Source organism: Lissotriton helveticus, chromosome 1_2, assembly GCF_964261635.1.
Source record: "Lissotriton helveticus chromosome 1_2, aLisHel1.1, whole genome shotgun sequence".
In the NCBI taxonomy this organism is placed as follows: domain Eukaryota; kingdom Metazoa; phylum Chordata; class Amphibia; order Caudata; family Salamandridae; genus Lissotriton; species Lissotriton helveticus.
The window spans coordinates 78,300,428-78,326,078 of NC_136058.1; the positions used below are offsets into that span (position 1 = coordinate 78,300,428).

At 41.1% G+C, this 25,651-nt stretch overlaps 1 protein-coding gene across 3 annotated transcripts in view; it reads right to left on the reverse strand.

Annotated features, from left to right (window-relative positions):
• Nucleotides 1-25,651, reverse strand: part of LOC144798121 (interleukin-12 receptor subunit beta-2-like) — a 467,579-nt gene that overhangs the window by 95,267 nt on the left and 346,661 nt on the right. For all 3 annotated transcript variants that reach the window (XM_078668879.1, XM_078668885.1, XM_078668889.1), the window contains 2 exons: nt 15,423-15,566; nt 10,693-10,789 (listed from right to left, as the gene is read on the reverse strand). In XM_078668879.1, the coding sequence (XP_078525005.1) occupies nt 10,693-10,789; nt 15,423-15,566 (241 nt within the window). The remainder of the gene's footprint in view (nt 1-10,692; nt 10,790-15,422; nt 15,567-25,651) is intronic.

The following is a 25,651-nucleotide window of genomic DNA, read 5'->3' on the forward strand; positions in this document are numbered from 1 at the left end:
AGTGCTATACCACATACCCATGGCCTGAAAAAAAATGCTTTCCGTGGCCCTGCCGCACGTATTGTGCCACACAACGAGGTAACAATCTAAAACTTGTCCCAGGTCTGACATTGCAGCCTGAATCTAGTGTTACACTGCCATGTCAACGTGGCATTTAAAACTCCTTGCCGAGCCTTTAACTCCACTTTCATTACATATAAGTCCCCTCTCAGGTAGGCTTTAGTTATCTCAAAGGGCAGGGTGCTATTTAAATAAATGGTAGGACATGTGCTTTTAAGTTTTAGTAAGTCTTGTTAGTGAAAAACTCCCACATTCGTTTTTCACTACTGCGAGGACTCCTCTTCTCAAAGGATGATATTGGAGATTCCTTATTACTGCTGTGTAGTTCCTAATAATACATAGGATCTGCACGTTTAGACAACATAAACTAAGGGATTGGTGTCCAGACTGATTTCAGACACCCCCACAGGATATGTGTTAGGATGTAAGGAGTTCCATCAGTCGAGGTTAGGTTATAGATTAATAGATTTATTTTTCTTAGAAATGAAGATGGTCTTCTAGTAAGTTCAGTAGTACACTTGTAATCAGCCCCACCAGGAGCAGCCTCCCTGATGCTCAGCCCATGATCCAACTGACACTCCACCTCACAGCAATCCACACATTCCATTACATCACCATCCACACCAACATTCTACACAACACATTCACACTGGCTGAGTAGCAGAGGCAGAGAAACAGGGAAGATGCATAGTCTGAAAACCTGGGGCATATTAGCAAGAACCTCGTTAAAATTATCGCCGTTTTAGCTGCAGGAAACTGCCGCTAAAACGGCAATAATAGGCTTGCTAATATGCGTTATAGAATTCCAGTAGAAGCCCAGGTTAGATGTACTGCACATCTAACCTGGGCTTCTATTGGAATTCCATAACGCATATTAGCAAGCCAATTATCGCCATTTTAGCTGCAATTTCCTGCCGCTAAAACGGTGATAGTTTTAACGAGGTTCTTGCTAATATGCCCCCTAGATATAACACACCTTCCCCCTTTACTGAATACACAAAAACAATAGCGAATATAAGTAGGAACAACTCAGTTATACAGAAGAAACTTACATGTCAAAAGAATGCAAATGCAAATTGTAGACAGCATTTCATAAGAAACGCAAAGAACAAGAATAGTGACAATGCATACATATGCTGAAATATGCAAGGCGGAAATAAAATACATAAGAAAACAATAGAGAATATAAGTAGGAACATCACAGTTATACAAAAGAAACTTGCATGAATAAATATTGCAAATGCAAATTGTATACACTATTTCATGAGAAAACACAAAGCCCTTCAATAGTGACCATGCATACACATGCTGAATCATGCAAGGAGGAAATAAAATACATAGAAGATGCATATAACTAAGGAAACATACAAAAATGTAAACATCGCATACATGTACCACATCTCCTTCCTTTGCAGAGCAAAAAAAAAAAGTGCAAGAAAAAGGATACTGTCCATAAACAACATGAAATAAGGAAAGAAACATATATAAAAATAAGTAATGAGTCCTCCACATGCATGCAAACCAAAAGCAAAATGTTCCAAGTTACCACCACGCCACACCAGCTGGCCAGACTGTCGGAGGAAATTAGGGAAACACAGAACACAGCAAAAGAAGAAAGGACACAACCTAAAAACCATGACACCAAGAAGTAGACACAATCATAAACAAACCAGGCACTCCATAACAAAACACACACAGAACTGCCTAACTCTCACACCTGCAGAAAACAACTAAAACTAAAAACAAGCAAACAGGTGGCTTACACCCAAGCAGAAAGCAAGCAACGGGTGGCTTACACCCAAGCAGAAAGGAAGCAATGGGTGGCTTACACCCAACCAGAAAGCAAGCAACGTGTGGCTTACACCCAACCAGAAAACAAGCAACAGGTGGCTTACACCCAACACATCATCCCTGGAGGAGGGAAACTAGTGAAAAGTCAAGAATGGGAGAACTACCCACTGGTGAAACACCAATAATAATACTAAGAAATGGGCAATCTGCACCTCACTAGAGTAAAACTGAGCTACACTCCTAAAAGGGTGTATTTAAGCAGTAGAAATGAACGGGAGAACCACAACTAACTAGTGAGTCCCCAAACAGCAAACACAAAGAAATGTGCTATCTGGCTGGACTGCACACCACAGAGAATCAACAAGAAAAAGCAAGACAATTAGAAACGGATGGGGTATACCCTTACAGTGCAGTCGCACCTCAAGTAAGACCACATATGAAAATAAACTCAAGATGAATGCACGTGCAAGAACTTGCACACTAAAGAAAAAGAGTATGCTGTAATTGAAAGTCTTATAATGTAGCAGAAAATGGAAGAATACACTTGACAACCAATAAGTGAATATTCCAAGTCCAAGGTAAGAAAATGCTTGAAGACCTGTATGCCATAAAAAATTCACACATACAGCACCATCGCATGTAAGGGCAGTATGGTCATAACAAACATATCATTAAATCAAAAAAGAATATTGATACGCAACGTGAAAATCATGCACTACCACACATAGATAAATCAGCATTAACTAGTTCTTTCATAAGGGAACTGGTGCCTCATGTCGGTGGCATGCCAATAGCAGAGAAGAAAATTCAATGAGATCTTGAATAGCTATGTGACCTAAAACGAAGAATGTCAATAGCAGAGAGAAAAATTCGATGAGGTCTTGAATAGGACGAGACATAGAATGAAGAAATCTCACAGGGGGAAAAGAGTAAACCTAAACAACATCCTAGAATCAAATGTTATAACGCAGTTGCTAGAGGAGAGCCAAAAGTAATGGCAAAACTCTGTTGCTTCAATCCCAAAGCAAAACTATTGAATACAACACATTGTCATGATGAAGAAGAAATGCAGCAATGTAAACTCCATAGCATCTCTATTTTCAGACGGCAGTAGGACTGTGCATAGAAATAGTATATGCCCCACTTAACTGTTATCTGGCTCCACGAACATTGAAAGAAAATCGCAGGGAACAATCCAGACTGGTGCTGGACGATCGCTCCAATCAAGATGGCGGAAAGTAGGGATGATGCACAACGGACAGCTCTAGGCGCGTCAGTGTTGAAAAACGTCCTTGAGGAGCTAGAATTCTACCATTTCAGGTTGATAGCAGAAAGAAGTAGAGAACATCCAGCAGCACCTTCACATGGACGAGTGCGTGCCCAGTAATCATGGACTCCATTCGAACAGCGCACGTTGATAACAGTGAGAATGCGAGCTGAGCAACTTGATTCAAATGCCACATATTGATAGAGAAATTACACACTAGTAACTTCAAACCCCGAAAATGTGACTCATCAATTTGTCTCACCATAAAAGAATGGGAGCATCCCTCTCCCTTTCTAATCTTTTGAGGCATCACCATCCAGGGTGTGTGCCCAGGATTGAAACGGCACAAGGTTAAAGTCAAATCACCATAAAAGAATGGGAGCATCCCTCTCCCTTTCTAATCTTTTGAGGCATCACCATCCAGGGTGTGTGCCCAGGATTGAAACGGCACCAGGTTAAAGTCAAATCCATGTGAGGTGTCAGGCGTATAGTACAAATGACACTTTGCATGTTCATCTAAATCTGATGATACACTTACTCTCTAAGGGTTGTCTCTCACCCTGTCTCTGGGCTGTCCATTGAGGCTGGACACGGGTGGGGCAGCAGTGGGAAAAATCCTTAGGTAGGCTCTTATCTTAATTTGAAATTTCTTTAGTAGAAGCTTAAAGTAGGTCCTCACACGTAGTTCCTGAAGAAGATTATCCAACCAGTTTATGTTATGATATAAGGAGGAGTTACATCAGTCGCGGTTAGGTTATAGATAAATAGATTTATTGTTCTTAGAAGTGAAGATGGTCTTCTACTAAATTCAGTAGTACACTTGTAATCAGCCCCACTAGAAGCAGCTCCCTACTGCTCAGCCCATGATCCAACTGACACTCCACCTCACAGCAATCCACACATCCCTTTACAACACCATCCACACCAACATTCTACACAACACATTCACACTGGCTGAGCAGTAGAGGCAGAGAAACAGGGAAGATGCATAGTATCAAAACCTAGATATAACAATATGTTAGCCTTTAAACCAGCTAGCTCACAGTGGCACCATGAGCCCCATAACTTTACCAAGGAGCAAATAGTCTCTGGCAACTATCAAACATGACAACCCTTGATCCTTCAGGGATCATTAAAACAAAGCAGTACTTTTCGCTCAGTTAATTGTACTCATTTAGTCCCAGAGAGATATACAGAATAAACGATGGGGACGTTTTCAATAAGCATTTATTGAACCAGCGTCTTTCTAGTATAAAACATGTTTGCTGCAACAATCATTAGACAGAAACAGATATATAAGATTACAAGCACCGACAGAGTAAATGGAAGGTAGAATTCTACCATGGTGCAAATACAGTAAAAATATGCAGGCACATCGACACATGGCAGTAATCATGTGCACTCCTACGATGCAAACCCTATCTAAGTGTATCTAAGTGTACCTAACATGTATGTAGGTGCAATGCCAAGAATCCCCCAGGAAAGAGCCCACCCCATGAGAGAGAACAAAGGACCCTGTCTTGGTCTTGAGTTGGACACCCCACAAGGGACGTGAGACCACTACGTGCTGGAGCTACTGCAGACCGGGACCTCAGCGTCTAGTGTCAGAGTGAAGCTTCTCCTCCATCTATCTAGTGTTGGTGTGGGTCTTTTATTCCATAAAGATAGCCTTGGGTTCCTTACATAAACAATGTGTTGTAAGTATGACTATGCAAATGAACCTAGAACAATACCTGCGATTATGCAAAGTAGTTCTTTCGCCCTAGGATGAAGATGACCATGACATTTTACACAGAATGTGTTCATGCGGTTACGTATGTCATGTCCAGGGACTTTACGAAGAATCCTCATGCATTATAAATGAGGCTAGTTTCCAAGAAACTGATTGACATTTATTTAGCACATAACTAGGTAAAAGGTAAGGGTTAGAACTGTTATACAGAGAAAGGTAGAACAAATGTAGGTAAAAGGTCGTGCAGCTCCCTAAGCCTAGATTGGGGTACATTGGGAAACATAACATTACTTTTAATAAGCTGTAATTGCTAATTGAGAAGAGGTAGATCTGTCATGTTTAATACCTATTGAATAGTTATGATGAATCCTCTTTAATGGCAAAGTTGATTTATTGCTACAATTTTGAAAGATGCTACTTATAGAAAGTTATCATTTTCCTGCTCTTAGCCCTGTGTGCCTGCAGGCTGTCTCTGATTGCAAGTCTGGGTTTGGTGACAGCTGGGCTTTTTGTATTACCTCTAGACAGCCACACATAATGGGAGCTTAGGTGTGACTTGATGGGCCATCCTCTGTTATACTGCTGCTCTGGAAAAACTGCTGCTTTGCTGTGTTGAACGTCTGCCTGCTGCCCTCCTTGCCTGGGTGAGAAGGACTGGACCTACATCACTTGCCCCCCGAACCCATAATGATTCTAAGGGCTAGTTGTCTGGCCTCATGATCTGAAGTCTCGGGGTCATAAAAGACTTCCAACTATCCTGCTTCTGCACCTAGACTCTACCATCTGTGAGTAGGCCCTGCCAAGTGGTGCCACCCCAGTCCTGGACCCTCGGACGTGGACTTAAGGGGCTTTCTCTAACAGAACCAATGCATTGTCACCTGTGCAGAGAACAGAACCGGCGCATCCCCACCGCTGCAAAGATTAGCATCGACACATCATCGATACTAGCACATCAACCCTGCTGTGTGGATCAGATCCTGTGCTTCGCTGCTGTTGTGTGGTTTGGAGCTGCCACATCACCTTCGGAACCATCACTGCATGACACTCTACTTAAAGAAAGGTCCGCGCATCCCTGTCAACCACAGCCTCGACAAAGACAATGAAACTCAGCATTGCAGCAACCCATTCGTTGGAGCAGATGCATCAGCGCTGCTGCGTGGCCTGGACCAATGCATCACAACCACATGTATTGACACCGGCGCATTGCCTTGCCTGCCCTCCGCATCCTCATCATTAACAGGATCCACAACGTCGACGCAACCCAAAGTAAGGTACATTTGCTCAGCAGGCCATGCCTGGTCCCTGTAGCCAGCCCACACTCCATTGTGGTAGCCTGAAATTTTGACTTTCTCCCGTTTCAGCATGAACAAATAGCCCTTGTTGGAGCTTTGTGTTTTTTAGCACTATTTTCATTTAATTCTTTCAAAATTAATATCTCCGGTTTTACTCTTCTAATTTTTCTCATTTTGGTGTCAAACAATGTATTAAAATATAATCTATTTTTCTTATTTGGTTTTGGATTTTTCGCGTGATATTTTTTCATTTTTTACTGTTTGTGTGCTGCATAAATACTTTACATATTGCCTCTAAGCTAAGCCTGACTACTTGTTTGTAGAGTTGCCCAGGGTTAAGCACAGATTAATTTATTGACTTTTTTGACTGACCCCTGCAGGGGCAGACAAGTATGAGGTTTGAAGAACGCAAAAGACGGACATCATTAAAGATAAGATGCTCACCGTACCAAACAAGGCCACGCCCTTTACCATTCCGGCACAGCTCAGTACAAGTTGTGAACAAAAACATGGGCATGTATATGTCGAAGGTTTTATACACAACGGAGGAGAGCAGTGGCACATTTCAAGAACAAATACCGAGTGAGACAGATGGTGGTGCAAAATCTTGTACATAGTTTACATTAGAAACAAGCACTCGAAAAAGCACAGAAGATCCCGAGTGACGTGACAGAATCTGTAAGGTGCTGCAGTGTTGGTTCCATGATAAAACAAACATGAGGAGTTTCTTGCATCCATTTTGTGCATTCCTCAAACTGTGGTCAACTGTGTGTGCTGTACTGCCTTTCAGTACATTTATTTAAATGTGTAATTGCTATATGTTGTGCAGTGCAAAAAGAAATGTTTTCGCAGTTGCCACCAATGTCAAACAACTTATAACAGGATTTTTTTTTTATCATACAGGAGAAATATTCATTGCAACACACACAGTCAAGGGTTTTGTGGCATATATGGCATGAAAGTTGTAACTAGTCAAAGCAATATTAACATAACTAAACCATGTTCACTGTTCTCATTTTGGGAGCAGGATGATCGACTGGGTCAAGAAGTGATGTTGTTCTTGTCGCTCGCCTCAGGATTCTGTGTGGAAATGTTAGAGAGGCTGGAGAGGTGAACTTAGTAGATGAGGTAGATGGAGTCGTTATTTTCTAAGCAGACAATTGCTCCATTTGGGACGTCACTCAGGACTGACCGAGTTGAAGTATGTACTTCCACTTATTTGACGACTGATAGTGAGACACTTGGCAAGCGCTAACGGAAAACTTTAAATCAGATTTCTCTGAACAGAACGTAGAATGTACAATAATGAAACTGAAATTAACCAGAGCAGCAGGGCCTGATAATCTCCCAGCAATAATACTTAAGTCCCAGACAAAGTGGTGGGCGAGATTCTTTTCCAATTGTTCCAAATATTACTAGCAGAAGGTAGAATGCCAATGAATTGGAAGGGTGCTGTAAGGCCAATCCATAAAAAAGGCAGCATGGATGTGCCACAAAATTACAGGCTGATCAATCTGCTAGAATAGGAGAAAAAGTATTCTCAAAAATAGTCCAGAATAAGCTAAATGATTGGGTCAATGAGTTCTCAATTCTACCCACTGAACAGGGGGGCTTCAGAGAAGGGCACTCCACGTTAGATCATTGTTTTGCACTATGGGCAATAGCACGAAAGTCGACGGAACAAAATGACAAGCTTTGCTGCTGTTTCGTCGACTTCCGAGCGGCGTTCGACTCAGTGGTTCGGAACTGTCTTTGGGAAACTCTCATAAATAAAAACATACCGAAAGACCTACTGGCTTTAATAAAAGAAATACATCGAGATAACTGGCCACAAGTAATTAAGGATACTGAGGGGTCACTGACGCCAAAAATACCTATTGAAAATGGCCTGAGACAGGGCTGCGTATTGGCCCCTCAGTTATTCTCTATTTTTTTATCTGATTTACCTGCCTGTTTAGAAGTGGAAAGAAGAGCAAGTCCAAGAATGGACGGTAAAAAAGTGCCCTGCTTATTGTACGCTGATGACCTGGTAATTCTAGACCAGACCAAAATGGGTCTCCAAAGAAAGTTGAATTCTTTTAGTCAATACTGCGCAAGGAAATTTTTAACAGTAAACGTGGAAAAGACGAAAATCTTATGCTTTGGGAAAAAAGACATTACGTTTAATTGGTTTTTAGGTGATTGAAATTGCAATCTGTCAATGAATATTGCTATCTAGGGATGTGGTTTGATAAGTCCTTAAACTGGCATATGCACCTTGAGGCTCAGAAAGCGAAAGCCCTAACATCGATTTCTGGTCTGAAAATCTTTAACCGTGATTACGGTGATATGTCTCACCGACATCTGTTAAAGGCATTCAGCACTATGATACCTCCACAAGTACTCTATCGTGCAGAGGTCCTTTATTTGAGCGGTAAAGGCGTCTGGGACCTGGAGGATGGTAAATGCCTGAAAACCTTGTTGTCCTTGCCACGTTCATCAATAATTCAAGCAATACGATCTGAGCTAGGAACAACAGCCTGGGGGGTTCAATACCAAATAGCTCTGATCAGATTTTGGAAACGACTGGATAATGAGAAAGGCCAGAAAGTATCACAATGGTCCAAAAAAGAGATACAATCTAGTAACCTAAAGTGGGCAAAAGTAAATAGGAAGAAAATTGAGCAGGCATGTGAGGCTATAAAGGTAGATATCTGCCAAGAATCCTTACGAGTAAAATGCACTAAAAGTGATTTGAAGTATAATGGGCAAGAATTGTCTAGAAGAACAGACATGGAATACCTGGTGAAGAAAAAATCTGTACAGTTTATGATGGAGTCCTGGTCTAATGAAAACTGGTTTCCTTATCTGGATACTTTACCGAACCATTGGATTAGACAAGAGATACTAAGATTATGAATTGGTATAAACCCGTGGTTGGTAAACGAAGAACTCAAAATAAAAATGTTGGACCCCAACGGGTGTTGTAAGAGCAGGCTAGGTACAAAAGGTGACATGGTGCACATATTGCTAGACTGTACAATAATTCTAGAGCAGCGTAAATCATGTCTTCGTCCAATATTCTTAAAATATGATATAAGGTTGTGGGCACAGGCGGTCAATCTACTAACAGAAATGCCTACTATTGAAATAGCAATTGCACTAGGGAACTATATAAAAGTAATACAAAGATTCCTAAAAACTTTTAGAAATGTTATAAACTAGATGAATTATATAGCTTTTATGAGAGATTTGTTTTATTTTAAGTGTATATAATGTTTTAAATGGTAGGGTTGCCCAAAGAAGTGTTGTTTTTATTGTAACCCCATTTTTTAACCGATGTATCTATTATCGCGTATTTTATATAAATGGTGTTGTAGAATGTTTTAAATGGTAACTATCTTTTACTTTGTTTAAAACCATGGTCTAAATAAACGTAATTTTGACTGACTGACTGATAGTGAGTATTAATGCTGTGGCATATAGCTCCTGGCACAGGTATTGAACCTCAGAAGACTCCTCTGTTGTGCATCTGAATGCTTCATGTGCTGCAGCTGTGAATTTAGGGTTTCTCTGATGTGAGGAATTGCAGAATGTGACTCTCTATCTGTTTGTTAAAAGATTCCAGTAACTGTTGTTGTCCTTCTTCTAGTTTGGCATGCGTAGGCTTAGAAGTTGATACATTTGTCCACATGTTGTTTCATGCTACTCATCTTCTGACATGTAATGACTCATCTTGAAAAAGTGGTGGGCTAAATTCCACTTCAATTGTTTGCTTGGAAACTGTGTCATCTGGTTCTGGCTCAGCATCTATACATTTCACTGGGATTTCCTCAGGTGCTATTAGCCTCTTCACTCCTGTACTTATTCAATTAGTGATATAGTGTGAGTCACCATTAAGGGCCCGATTACGATGCAGGCTGAAATGGCTCAGTCGGTTGTAGCCCTTCAGCCCGCATCGTAATCGGCTGGTCGGATTCTTTTGTGACCAACCCAATTTCATGGGGTCAAAAAAAGGGAATCTAAATTGGATTTCCGAATGGCCTTCGATGGGCTCAGAGAGCCCGTCCACCATTCTCCACAATTGTATATACAAATCGTACTCAGGCCCTATGTATGGAGTTCCAACTTAATAAATGCTCCAGAAAAGTCCTACCACCAAATTATAGTGGCCACACAATCAGAAAGATAAGTGTGGTACTTATGCATTTACTGTACTTAACTACGTTTAAATCTATTGTCAAGGCTCGAAACTCTGGCCGCGAAGTTTGGTAGCATGATGTTCTTGTAGTCTCTATTTCGACATATAACCCTACGTACAGCACTTTGTGTTTGAAATGCTCATTCTGCAATAAAAATGATCTTGGTTAAGTTCTACTCTGATTTGTGTAGACAGGTTCACAGATACGTTTGTGCCTTACCAAATGCCTACATTTTAAAATAGTTCTAATTATTTGTGAGACATGTGCTGTTGCAGGCCTTTAAGATACAGTGGTGATGTTATTTCTGTCCATAATGATTTGGCATGGCATCACTGTTAAGAAGATTCTCTTTTAATGAATTTTACTCACCTGTTTCTGCCAGCTTGGAACATGCAAAGACAAAGAAGAGCAACAGCCACAGTGAGAGTGACAGCTGCTGTAATGCCCAGGGAATCATCAGATACACCTAAAGGATTAAAGAGAAGAAATTCAATAACAGGTCCTTTTCAGGTGTTTACTGTGGCCCTTATTGTTGAGTTCCAGTGCTAAACTTGATAAATAATAAGTGACAGGGCCCTGACCTTGAGACCACTGCAGCTTGTACCACCCATTGCCCCTGGCATCACTGCCAATGATAGTACCAAAACAACTACTAACCATCTCCTTCGCCTGCAAGTGCAACAGTTCAGATTGTTCCAGGTCCCCAAAGCTGAAGGAACTGCTGGGGAGGCAGGTATTAGTTATTTTTTTATGTATATTGTATTCATAACCAACCGTTGTTCTGCTCATCTCTAAATAAGATGAGCAGTGCCACCATGTGGCCGGCTGTCATAAGTACGGTGTTGACAATTAAGTGGGGGTGCCAAGCACCAGAAACCAATTAAATGCCAGTGCCGAGAACCGGAAACCACAGGCTCAAATTAAGCACTATTGAGTTCACACATGCTCCATTTATGAACAGTTAAAGAACATGAAAGGCTGCCATCCCAAAAAATAATTGAAGGATTTATGTATTACTAATAATATATCATATACATTATTGTGGTTTTAAAATGATTCATTGTCGTGATCCTATAAATCGAGATCTCGTTGAATATGTTATAAATAATTATGTTTTATGATCAGTTATAAAAAAGCACAGTTGCAACATTATGGCCTACAAGTATACACAATAAAATTCTCTCTCTAAAAAAGAAATATAGTTCTACCACCTGAAACCAAAGGGTGAAGCCAAATTTATGAGCGTAAAGTTACTATTACAAGTGTCACCTGACATGCATTTTTTCATTTCTCTCATTACGCGCTGTCGTAAGTCTTTAATAAAAGATTTTACTATTAGTTGTTGTTTTTACTTTCTGTTGTGTTATGTTCTGCCTTGTCTTTGCGCCGGGACGCTCCTTGGCTGGAGTATCTGTGCGCACAATAAATCACCCTAACATAACATAACATAACATAACATAGTCATTTTTCAGATATAGGCAGAGGTCTCCGTCACCAGGGTGGAGATCTACCTATGGTAAAGTACAGGAACATTTTAAAAAGGCAGAGGTCTCCGTCACCAGGGTGGAGATCTACCTATAGTTGATTAAACTTTTCAAAAAAATTTAAATATTTTTACGTTAAATAATTATGATGTAAATTCATGTTATATATTTATTTTAAACATAGAACAAAATAATACAAATGATAAAACACTACTTTTGAATTAAAACTCTCTTTCATTTAAATATATTAAGTTGAATTACATTTTTTAAAGATCAATAATAAAAGAAAATTCCCACCTAAAGTATAATGTTTATATTTATTTTTTATGTTGTACACATTTGTATAATCCAACCAGGATTACATAGATGCACGCATCACCAACCTTCTCCCTTTAAACAACAGGCAAAGAAGAATTTACTTAAGCTCTTCGGAAGGGAGCAACATGTACCAGCAATCCTGCTGCCATGCAGGCAGAAGGTAATTTCTGTTTTGAAAGTAACACCAACAGCTTTTTAGGTATTGTAGAAGTGGCTGGAGATTGGCCAAGAATCAGTGACTACCAAATAGAATTCCATATATAGGGGTGCTTCCCTAGCGCCAACACCATAGTTTTACTTGCATTAAACATGCAAGTGAAGCAAGATATTTCCAAAGGTTAAAGGGAAAGTTTGAGTTACTACCACTTTGTTGTATCAGGAAAGGAACATCAACAGCATAGTTTAAAAAGGTAAAGCCAAAATAATGAATTAAAGAAACTCAAGGATTTAAATGCATGTTAAATAGATTAACAGAGTGCACAAGAAGTCTTAATAAAGCAATGCCTAGTGGATTGCCTTTAAAAATAAAAAGTAATTAAATGCACATGCAACTGCATATTTCACAAATTTACATAAAGTAAAGGAGACCTCTCTAGCACCTACTGAACTATAGATCTGTGCCAGAATGTTTTTTATTATAGATGTCATAGAGTTCTCAATGTAAAACCTTTATCTTTTGCATTTGTCAGGGAGCCCGCAATATAATCCACCTTTCCAGTCCATTCATGAAAGAGTTTACACTGTAAAACCTAAACTCTCAGACAATTAAAACAGCAGTCCAAGGATGACTCAGAAAAGTGTTGTGGGATAGAAACTCAGGTCAGAGCACCGCACAAAAATAACACACAATACATGAATGTCCACCCAATGCTTTTTCTTAAAAAATGAATAGTATTTTAAGGCCCACACATCTAAATGCTAACATTACAAAGATCTCCCCACTCTCCCAATCACAAGTGCCACACATACCCACCACCCTCTCACTCCTTACCCTCTCTTCCACTCCTGTCCTAATTCAAGTTTGAAATATACAGGACTGAAGTACCCTGTGTAGCATTCCTTTTCACTTAAAACTAAATGTAAGCAAATCACAACAAGTGTTTCATGAAGCGAACACGGTGGCATCCCGGTGGTAGCAGTAAGTACCCTGGTAATTAGTAAATAATCAAAACTAAAGAAAAGAAAGAAAAGAAGAAGAGAAGGAGATGGACAAGAGAAAAGAAGAAACACATATATTTGAAACAGGAGACTGATTTTTCCTTTGTAATGTCCTGTGTGCTTGCCTTGAGAATGAGTCCCTTTCCTAGACAACAGTTCATCATTGGAATGCCATTATTTTAGCAGATCTTGAGCCTTAGCAGAAATTTAGCAAAAGAAAATGTGTCCCTTATAGGTAATATAGATCCCTGCAACTGTTCACCTCAGCAGTCAGCTTGGTGGTAAGCTGTAGAAATAACCAATTTTTCAAATGGACCACTCTGATTAAATGCTGAGGTGGCACTGGAGAAATAGTAAAGCCAAAGGGCTCCTCTGCCATCTCACAAGTCTTTATCTACCTCCTTGACTGTATTTGCAGCTTTAGACCTCTCTACTGCTGCTGATTATTAATTAGGTTTGGGTTAGTTGCCCTGCCAGTGGCCTTACTTCTTGTGTGGGTGTCATCAGTTGAGCCACGCTGAGCTATTGCTCGGCTGAGGGGAAATTCACAGCGGGATCTCTCTTGACTGGAATCTGTGGGCTCTGTATCCCAGAATAGAAAGGCAGTAAAAGGTGGCTCACTGCCAGCCAGCCACAGGTAATTGGAATTGTACTCTGAAAGCCAATTACTCCATTTTAGCACCTACAGCATTCTTCCTCTACTGGTGTGCTGTCAAACTGACAGATGGGCATCGACATGTGTGCTAGCAGTCAGACCATTACCCCCATCTTACCTCTTTTATGGTGTGCGAACTTTGAAGTATTAATAAATAATTTATAATCAAAAGAGAAAGAAGTAACAAGTGAAATGAAATACATTGTAAAGTATGAAAGTAAAATTTTAAATGTAAGTTGCCTCCTATAGTATATAAGACAATATAAAGTATAATGCTAGTTGGCAACTTGTATAAGTGGGAGTAGATTCTTTCAGCTGTGGGCCAGTTCCATTTACCCAAAATCTGTTGATTTAAATTGCTATTTTGGGTGGTTAGGAACAATAGGAGTCCATCTTCAATTAATGATGCTAAACATACAGACATTTGGCCACACACATGTTGCATTTCAGTGAAATTAGTATTCTTTCTTCAATTAAATGAAAACATCCTTTACCGATCATATAAATCGAAATTAACATAACATAACATAACTGATAGACCCATCTTGCCAGCATTTGATGTCTGACAGGATTTCTTGTATACTGTGTTATTGGTAGTGATCCAATAACAATACATATCATTAGGAAATTGAGGTATCACAAACAAAGGTTGTTTCTTGATTTTCATGAGCCTGTGGTTACTAGGAATCCTATCAGTAAGAGCCTGATTAAGCATTCCAACGTAGAACTCCAATGTGTGGTAATTTCTGGTACCACATATTTTGGAGTTCATGTGGTCTTCCCCACATGGGCGACTCACTGGCTGCGCTAAAAATCACTCCCTCATATTTTTGCACATGTCAATTTCTGGAACTTACCAGTACATGTGGATTTTGGTGTCAAAACAAAAACATCCACCTGGCTTTGGAAGCCCGAGCTGATATCACAAGACCACAATGCTCTTGTAATTATTACTCAGCAGACTACCCTATTGTACATCTTATTATGCCCTCCAATCCTGGCCTGTGCTGCAAGTACCTGTGATATTTTTTGTTATGGGACATAAATAGCTAATACATTTATGAAATGAAAGGAAATACCAGCATTTGTAAAGCGCACAGCTACCTCCGGAGAGGTGTACCGGCGCTGGGGGCCATTGGGAAGATTAAGCGAGCCCAGAGTCACAAGGTGCTTGGCTAACCTGCCGCCGGCAATCGAACCGCGAGCCCCCGTGTTCTGGAGTCAGCCACCCTGGCCACTGCACCACAACTCTTCCACAATGCCTTTTATGTCATTATTCTATCTCTTACAACCATATTGATGATTGAGTTGCTTACCGCGCAGGATATAAGGAGTGGGCAGACTTTGAGTTTGGAAACTTGTGAACAACCTAGGCCAATAACTCTGCCTCAACCTTTTATTTTCACACATAAAATTGTTGTGTACTGATAGATCCACAACTCAAATCATCAAAATGTATGCTAATGAAGAACATAATATCTTACTTTCGATACTAATGAAGAACAGTTGGTCGTTTCCTTTAGTACTCTCTCCTTTTTCCGTTGTCGCAGTCATCCATGCACGATATGTAAGACCAGCTTCAAGATTTTTGATTTTGTATTGATTTGGAAAGTTGTCATTAGGGATTACTAGGGAAATAAATACATACATTTGTAAATCACTCATGCCCCCAGCTTTTCAAAAAAAATTAATCTAAAGAGCCAACAAGCTGATGCCAGAGTGGCAGCGGTAGAAGAAAGAAAAAGGGCAAAGGGTCCTAGTCACAAAAGTATGTAAAATAGTACTTCCTTAAAAAAAAGCCAAAGGGTCCTAGTCAAAAACGTATGTAAAATAGTATTTCCCCCCAAAAAAGCCAAAGGGCCCTAGTCACAAAAGTGTGTAAAATAGTATTTCCCCCCAAAAAAGCCAAAGAGTCCTAGTCACAAAAGTATGTAAAATAGTATTTCCAGTAGAACTCTTCTATGTATTCTTACATGCTCTTGTAAATTATAGTCAAACCATCTAAAATGGGGAATACAATGGGGATATTCATATAAATTTAGTAAAAATAGAAAAGACAGCTTCTTCTTTCTATTTTTACTCAAAGGGAGCTGTTGTATCAGGGCTGATTTACAAGGGCCTGTAAGCATACATAAAAAAGTACTCCTGTAGTACTATTTCCCATGCTTCTTAATGCTTTTGCGAATTGACTCTGAAATGTTGAAATTAAACTTATATTACTAAAACATGCAATAGGCCCGATTCACAAAGGTTTATTTACCCACGTTGATTTACTTATATGTAAAGGTACTACTGCACTTTGTGGTAACTTTACACTTTGCTATTCACGATTTCTGTGTGTAAACGTACTACTTGCGCAGACTTACATATGTATAGCCTCTCAAACCAAGAGTGGATACTGCTAGAACAGCATTTATGTCTAATTAAATATAAATAAATTACAAATATTATTTTAAAACATAATTCTTATTGATTAGAATATTTTTTTTATAAAAGCACCCTCACTATCAATCAATTTTCAGTTTTATTATAATTTAGCACATTTTATTATAATTTATTAGTTTAATTAATTTGAATTAATTTACATTTTTTTTAAATACAAGTTTAAAATGTAAATATGAATTTATTTAAAAAAATAATAATACAATGAGTGTAACTTTTAACACTTAAAAAACGTACAAATGCACACAAATCAAAATAATGTATTTCCTAAGGGGTGCTCTTTTAAGTCCCTGCCTCCTTTATTTTCTATGGGAGTGTGTTACAGGACCTGGGAATAGCATTGTGTAGTACTGGACTTACTCTAAGGCTGAGTTGGAGTACATTCATAACTGTTTTGGGACATTTTTGGCTGTAATAACTCTAGAGGGGCGGTTTGTGAACAGTAATGGGCTTACTCTTTTGTGGGTGGGTGTTTGTATTTGCATGTTCCTCCCCAAGCTCTTCCTTTACTACTCCCTAAGCCCCCCCGACCCTTCCCTGAACCCCTCCAATTTAGCAGTAAGTATTTCCCATTTACCAGCCACTCCCCTAGATTTCTCCCATATTTACTGCTAAATCGTATATCTGTAAGTGCGGAGATGAGATGGAGGTATCGGCACATGGGTTTGTGCATAGCCTTTTGTTGCGGGTACTACTACTATAGTAGAATTAAATATGCTTCAAAGTGCAGTTTGTGACTAGGCTCTAATGTCTTTTGTTATTGCATTGACTACCAATCTCATGGAATGTATTATTCCTGTACTTTTTACACAAGTGCAAGTAGACCAAATTTATAATTGGGACTGGATTACAGGAAATAAATATGGGACAGTCTGAACAATGACTAATCTTGGAAAGAATATAGATGACAGGAGCCTTGGGGGAGTCGAAATGCCAACTATGGTAAGAATTTCATTATTGTATGTGAACTGCACCTGTTCAAAACACTAAGGGCCGTTTGACATAAAGTAGGCACTGGAAATGTTACTTTAACATAGGTCTCTGCAACAGTTTTGGACTGAGTCGTGCCTTAAATAGCTGATGCAGTACTCCTTTTGCCAACACTAGTGCTTTAAAAAGCTATGTCTGCATGTGGCTTGAAATCTAGCTTTATTTGTTGACATATCTAAAGTAAACAACATAACATAACACAATAACATATGCAAAGCAACAGAGTGATAGAAATAAAATATAGGAAGGCACAACAAAGCAGTCAAATCAGAATGCAACGCAACCATAGTACGATGCAGCAGTATCACATTGCAATAATGCGGGACAAAAATACAGCAACACAAAAAATAACATAATACATCCCTTCTACAACATAATGTCACACAACAAATATATACAGATTTTCTTGTCACAAAGCAGCACCATTCAGAAACCTGGTTACATAATAAAGTGATAAAAAGTGTTTGCACCAAGCACTGCCTTTACTTACCACCAAGTTCATAAAATAGCACCATTCAAATATATTTTGTGATCCGGCCCAGATCAAATAATTTAGGCGCTAATCCCCTTTTTTTAGGAGACATCAAATACAGAGGAGTGGAAATCAAAAAAATGTTACATATACATTTGGCACAGGGAAACAAATATTGGAGTGGTATGATGAGCACTCCTGGAGTAAAGATAAAGAGAGGACAGTTCCCAGAAATGTGGCAAAAGCCAACTGGTATGACAAAAAAGTAGTTTTTCAACATGCTAAATTCATGAAATCAAATTGAATTTGCACGTTTATACAAATCTGCATGTTTGGGTCACCATTATAATTTTGACAATATTGTGCTAAAGACAGTTTCCATTGGAATGGAATTTTTGATTTGCTTCTAACTTCGGCGTTATTTGACAAAGCTGCATGAAATTGGGCAGACATATGGTTGTTTAGTGAACTGTGTTTTTTTTCATGTCTTGATGTCAATAGATGGTGTTTCAAAGTTTGCATTTGCTAATAACTTTTATTCTGTCTGATGAAAATGCATGTAACTTGGTAGGTAATTGCATGTTAGGTCGAGTGAAGTATCTCAGGGTTCGTGCAGCTGGGAGGGCAGAGGGAAGTTAAAGGGGAGAGCAAAAGAGGTCATTACTATTATACCTTATGATAGATCTGCACAAATGTGGCATACTGGAACATGGCTTAAGTTGCTAGCCACATGCTCATCGATGATTGGGTGTACCCTGGATGTGATTGAAGGCAGTAGATGTCCAACGCATGCTGTGTTGCCTTTACGGTCTCCCTGTAGGCCAGGTCCAGTGATCAACTTGCACATGGCCAAAGGCCATATCCAGTGTTGACTGGTGCGCAGCCCGGGCCTTGTGGCCACACCGCAAAACCAAAGGTTGTAAGCAATGGGTTTTGCTCCACAGAAGTTTGAGAACAGTGAAATATAAAAAATATGGGAGTTGAATGTAGTATATCATGAGAAAACAGAGTGTCATTTTTATAATCATGAATAAGTAGAGGAGTGCCTAAAGGGGATTTTGTTCACAGTCGTAGTTAAATAGTTGTTTATAACACAATCATGTTTTGTTCAACCTGGTCAGTGCTGAACTTATGATTTAAACACAAAAAAGGGGGGGAGAATTGTTTTTCTTATAAATAAACAAATTTTGATATAAATATCAATTGTATGACAACGTGGCAATCTTTTCTTCAGAAAAACAAATATTTGATATGTACAAAAATTCATTTTGCTGATTATGGTGGATAGTGAGACCGCCATCAACAGCCTGTTCGTGACGGTCACACTGTCACATGGTGCATGGATGTTTAAAACATGCCTATTTCTATTGTGGCTTGTGCTGCGGCCCTTTTCCTGGCTGCTGCACAAGGCGCAATAGTAATCGGCATGTTTCCGACTACCTGCACAGTGGGCTGAACATAATTTGGCTGATGGAACTGCTGACTACCCGTCGGCTGGTATTCATCCTGCAATGATGGCAGTCGGACGCTCATCTGACCAACATTATAATAAGGCCCTAAATTAGAGTTTATTCTACTCATTAGACATTGACATATGTTTTAAAAAACTTCAAACCATTCCCCGAAAAAACTTTTAACTTAGGGTTATGGTTTTGAGTTGAAACACCACTGAAATGTGTCAGCTATGGCTAGCGATACAGCCATAACTCATCCTCCAATGCACTGGTCAAGACCTCACTTATGATGTTACAGATGAAATCCCAGCATCGATCACGTCATGTGACATAACATGCCACTGTTTTCCATATTTAATAGCACCCATGATGTATTTCCATATTTCTTTGGTCCCTGTGGAATATGCATAACAAATGAAGATGTTATCGAATTCACAGAGATTTATAAAGGACCACCATTATGGCCAGAGAGAAACTACTGCAACAATTCAAGAGAACAAAAATTGCCAGAGAAATATAGATCTTTCTTAGAAACGAAAAATCTTCTTCATTGATTGTTTGCATATGTGGTTCTCTAGATGGGTGAGTGAATGAATCTGAGAATGATTCAAGGGCTCAATCAGGGATCCTGAGGAGCTGGGAAAAGTGACAGAGGCAACAGAAGTGGCACTGCCTTTTCAAAACTGGCCTTCGAAGGCTCCAGCCCACTAGGGAAATGCCAGAGGAATAGAAAGCCTGTCTGGCTCTGGGCTAAATGAATGTATGCACTCAATCATCTTACCATTCATCCAAACACTTAGGGCCTTATTTAGATCTAGGCAAGACTAGTCCCACCATTGCTTTTTTGGCGGTCTTCCCTCCTGCCGTCTTGGCGGTCCGCGCACCTGGTTTAGAAGTTGGCTGGGCACTTGAGGATAGACAGCTGTGGTCCTGCTGACTCTGCCAGGATTTGTCTTCCATGTTGACGGCTTCAGAGGCTGCAGCAGCTGTTGAAGAGGTTCCCGCTGAGATCCCTCTAGTCCAGATTACAAAGTGCCTTTCCGTCAAGGAAACTGTGGCAGGGACACCTCCAAGCTCGGATTGCCAGAAATTAAGACAAAGGGGTTGAAAACTCACCATTTTTTCAGTGTCCTGTCACCGATTCCTTTTTCAACAACATTGTTAAGGTCCTCGCTATGCTGGTGCTACTTGACCACGACGCTCAACCATACCGTTGTCGCCGGATTCTAAGGTAGGCTTTTGCTGTGGGTGTAGGTGTACAAGCAATGGTGTGTTCATGTTGTTGTTGGGCAATGCTATATGTAAAAACAATGCCCAGTAGACATTGGCTACATGTACATATTGACATATACCCAACCTTTATGTGTATTGAGATGTAAATAAGTAGTACCTACCTGTGTCCACTTCACCATTGTCCTGCTATGCCAGGACTCTGCTGCCAGAACACCTCCAGCTCAACGGGAACAACAAAATTGGCTCGGCGCAATCCCGCAGGCCTGGTGGCGATGGAGTAATACTAGCCAGCAGAGAAGACTACCGCCACAGCAGTCTCATGTCAATTGCTGCAACATCTAAATACGGCGGGAGGACTGCCATCAACTCGGCAGAGTACTTGGGACCGCCACGCCAGCTGGATGGTGGTAAGATTGCCAAGATCGAATCAGACCCTAAATCAATATTGCATTTATTTACTCACTCTTCCACACAATCACACACTCACACAAACAATTAAAAAGAAGCTTTTCACTTGTGAGCTCGACCTCTTGGCTTGGCCAAAGCTGTTCTTTGTATTATATCAATACATTTGATATGGCCAGCATGATGACGCTTTTTACTTCTCTGTCAATTTGATAACATGTTCATTAGTTATAAGTAATTCAAATTCACATATGTTAACGTTTAGATTAGTTTTTTGTTGATTGGAAAGCGTTACTGTGCAGATACCTGGCACTCTCTGGGTGTCTTGTAATGTTTGATTCAGGATTCCATCCTCTGTCATGAATGCAGTTGTAGCCAGACAACTGATTTCAGTGCTGGAATCTATCTATCTATCTATCTATCTATCTATCTATCTATCTATCTATCTATCTATCTATCTATCTATCTATCTATCTATCTATCTATCTATCTATCTATCTATTGCTCTCTCTCTCTCTCTTTCTCTCTCTCTCTATATATATATATATAATATTTATGTGTCATTTTGTTAATATAAATTATTATGAATATATATACTCATTTTTTTGAGTAGCAAACACTGTGAAGTGAGCTTGTTGTTGTGTGTGTGTGTATATATATATCACTGCTCCATACTTCGTGTCACTCTCACACAAAGAAGAAGCACTCGCGGTGGCGAGTCCCAAGATTTATTTACGGGGCTCACGGTGTCCAGACGCGTTTCGGCTGACGTCTCTTTGGATGGTGCTATGATATTCAGGGGATGGGATGGGTTATTTCTATTACAGAGTGAAAACTTTTTTGAATAAGTATAGTAATATTTGTGTTCAACTATGAGAAGAGAGGTGGAATGGATTGGTTATACAGACTAATTATGGGTGCCCATCTGTGGGCAAAATTGAATGTTATAACACGAGAAAATGGACATGATTAAGATCCACGTGTCATCATGGACCGTGTTCTTCCCACCATGTTAAAATGTTAAAATGTGATTAGTCATTTGTGGGATCTATCATGAATTGACGCCTATCTGTGGGCTTAACCATAGACATCGAGAAATGGCACTTAGATATAGTGTATCAGCTTTTACATATTGTGTGTCATCATATGTTGATTGAAAACATTTGAATATGCAACTTAAAATAACATTTGTAAGACTAACGTCATGTTTGTACTTTCCAAGATGTCTGCCAAAAAAATGGCAATGTTGTCCTCTTTCTCTTCTCACTGTTTGATGATTGTGAATAGACATTAAAAACGGCCGTTTCGGTTGCGCCACAGCACCATCGAAAAAGGCGTCAGCGGAAACGCGCCTGGACACCGTGAGCCCCGTAAATAAATCTTGGGACTCGCCACCATGAGTGCTTTTTCTTTGTGTGAGAGTGACACGAAGTATGGAGCAGTAATTGTTGCGGGAGCATCGCCCGCTTGAAAGCACCCGCACGGGAGTGCATGGAACCGGTGCAAAGTCGGGAGCAGTTTTATATGTGTACCCGGGGTGCCACCGCAAGCAAATCAACAATTGGAAATGCACAGAAAGGAGAAAGTGCAACAAATGCAGGAAAAGCGGGAGGAAGGCAAAAGAAACAACGGAGCAAATGGCAATGCAATCAGGTCCCGAAGTAACTGATGGTCAGACGGTGGTGAATCTGTCGGATGTAGAGCTCACCCCTAGTGAAACATCTATTCTATCGTTGGGACTTACATATAGTGCCAGGAGCGACTTTGATTACGCAGCTACCAAAATTGACTTATTCAAATATGTGCGTAAGTTGAAACTCACAAAATATAACTGTTTGCACAAAACATCTGACACAACCTTGTCGACAGAGCCTAATAGAATTCCATTCAGTCCACCTAGTTCAGGATCAGTTCTGGTACAAGAATTACTGGAACTTCAGGAAGAGGCATCGTTGTCACAGCCTATCCCCGGCCGGGGATTAGGATTGATGTCAGCTACTACTCCTTTTAAACCCAAATCGAAATTCTGTCCTCTAATGTTGAAGGACAATTTGGATATGTTCCACGAAAAAGTAGCATCAGAACTGAAAGACTTGTTCCTTAAGAATTTCAAAGCTACTAGGAGACGCAACTATAGAGACCTAGAGTACCACAAATTGATAAAAAAGTTGAAAGACAATGATAACGTCATCATCCGGCAATCGGACAAAGGCAAAAATATAGTGCCATGGCCTCGCAAAATGTATATGGAGGTAGCACTAGGTCAGCTAAATGATCGAGAATGCTATAGAAGAACCACTGCAAATGAGGTCCAGTTGGCATATAAGGACATTTACTCGAAACTAATGGCCTGGAGGAGTTTGGGTTTACGAACTATGGATGAGTATACGTACTTGAAAAATGAATATCCAACAACACCTGTAATATACTTTCACATAGATTCATCACAGTGCCATTCTGCGATTCTCAAATTGCGAAAAATAGCGAATCACAATTTGAAAATCTCAGAATGGCATTCATGAAGAAAAGCGATAGAAAAATGCGAATCGCAATCGGCCGCAATTACCGATTGTGATTTTGCCACAATCGCGTAAAAATCGCAGATTCGCCCGTTTCCCATGTTGAAATTCCGATCTCGCAATTAGCGAAATCGCAATTAGCGATCTCGCTAACTGCGAGATCGCAAAAACGGGAAGTCGCATTTCGAGCCCATTGATGACATCACAACCAGGAAGTAGGCTTTTCCCTCCCACAAACATATCACTGAGCCAGCCAGTGGAAGCAGCATTGTGAAGAGCTGAACTACAGTGATTTTGCAGCACCCCAGCAGGACACATACCACCAACATGTCCCAGGAAGCAGCAGGGAGCAGTGGCCAAGGCAGGAAGCGAAAAATTAAGTTCTCAGAACAAGAGCTTGAGCACCACATAGAGGGGGTCTGCAATGACCATGTACGCCTCTTCGGCAAGGACTTCCGGAGGGTGCCAGAGGCAGACAAGTGCCGGATCTGGCTGCGCATCCGCGCGAAAGTGAATGCAGTCGGGGTGACCCAGCGGTCAATCGACGACTTAAAGAAGCGCTGGTACGACCTGACAGGTCGGGCAAAGGAGCGCATTGCGGAGAGGCTTGGGGAGCAAGTTGCCACCGGCGGAGGGGATCCAATTGCCACACCCAACACTCCATTGGAGGACCGTGTCGAGGGCACCCTCACACCAGAAGCCTGCGTCGGTGTAACTCAGTTGGCCTCGTCCCGACCCAGCAAACAATCACAAGGTAAGTGCCATGCGACTGCAACCCCCTCCCCTAACAATGGCCATGACTCCTGTGCTAGCAATATGACATCCCCAGTAATGCAGGCCATGCACACCTGAAATGCCCCAATGCATTGTGGTAGTTGTAGTGTTATCATAATTCCCCAGATATCCCAACACAGCCAGACCTGTCAAATCAAAGTCATTCCAAAAGCCAGTCAGGGAAAGCAAGCCTGCATGCATGTAGCAACATCTCATGTGCAAGATACATATCATTAATCATGCACCCTTTCACATCACAGGTGCTGCCGACCAACCCAGCACTGACAGCGGGGCCCTGCATATCGAGGAGTTACCGGATGACACTGAGGGTGAGGGCCAATCTGACCACCAACCAGGTCCATCCCAGCCACCTGCAGTGATTCCACCACCACCACCACCACCACCCCATGTGGACAGGGCCACCCCTGCAGCCACAGGTGTCCAGCCACCGCCCCAACAGACACCCACGGCAGTTGTACAGGCCACACCACCAGCGGCTAGGAGGCAGACGAGGCGCACCGCCGGAGCAAGATCCCAGTCCAGCGGACTGAGGCGCCAGCAGCGTCAAGCCTCAACAGGCACGGGCAGGGCACTCCATCTACCTGATCCTGGCCTGGCCATTGAACGCCACATGCTGGTGGTACACCAAACCCAGGCGCGTCACCTGGCAGCGATAAATCTTCAGCTGCAGAAGACTGCCAACAATGTCGGACAGATGACCGCAGCTGGCCGTGAAAATAGTCAGCTGCTGGTAGCCCAGCAGGACATGACCCGCTGCCGCCACCGCCAACTACTGGCCCGCCTGTCGGCTTACACCAGGTCAAACCACGTAGTAGGCAGTGCTACCTCACAACTATCCCGCAGATCACTTGCCATGCAGGGTCAAATGGTACAGTGTTGCCTGGATGTGGCTAGGTCACTGGAACAGCTGACAGCAGCAGTGCTCACCATGCAGCCCACTGCCCATGGTGAACCAGGAGGGGCTGACGATGTCAGCGAGGTTGCGTCCACCAACAGCAGCATATCCTTGCCGGCGGTGCCCGAACGCCGCCGCAGCAGCAGGTCCACAGCAGGATCACGGGCCAACACCGTCCCTCAGGATCCTGAGAGACGACTCGGTGCGTCTGTACGTAGGTGATAGTGATATTCTGAACACTGTGTGTAGGGCCATGCTGCACACCTAAGCAAGCCCTCTACCCCTGCATGGGGAGGTATGAAGCAATACTGTCCTCATGTGACAACAAGGAAATCAAAGGCCACATTATTGTGCATTAACAATAAAAATGTATGGTCTCACTTAACTCCAACTCATGTCATTATTACATTTGTCATGCATGAGTGCAGTGTTGTGTGAGGGGAATGGGTGCACTAGAAACAGTTAATAGTGATGTGGTTGCGGCGCCTGTGTCCTTCAGCAGGATTTT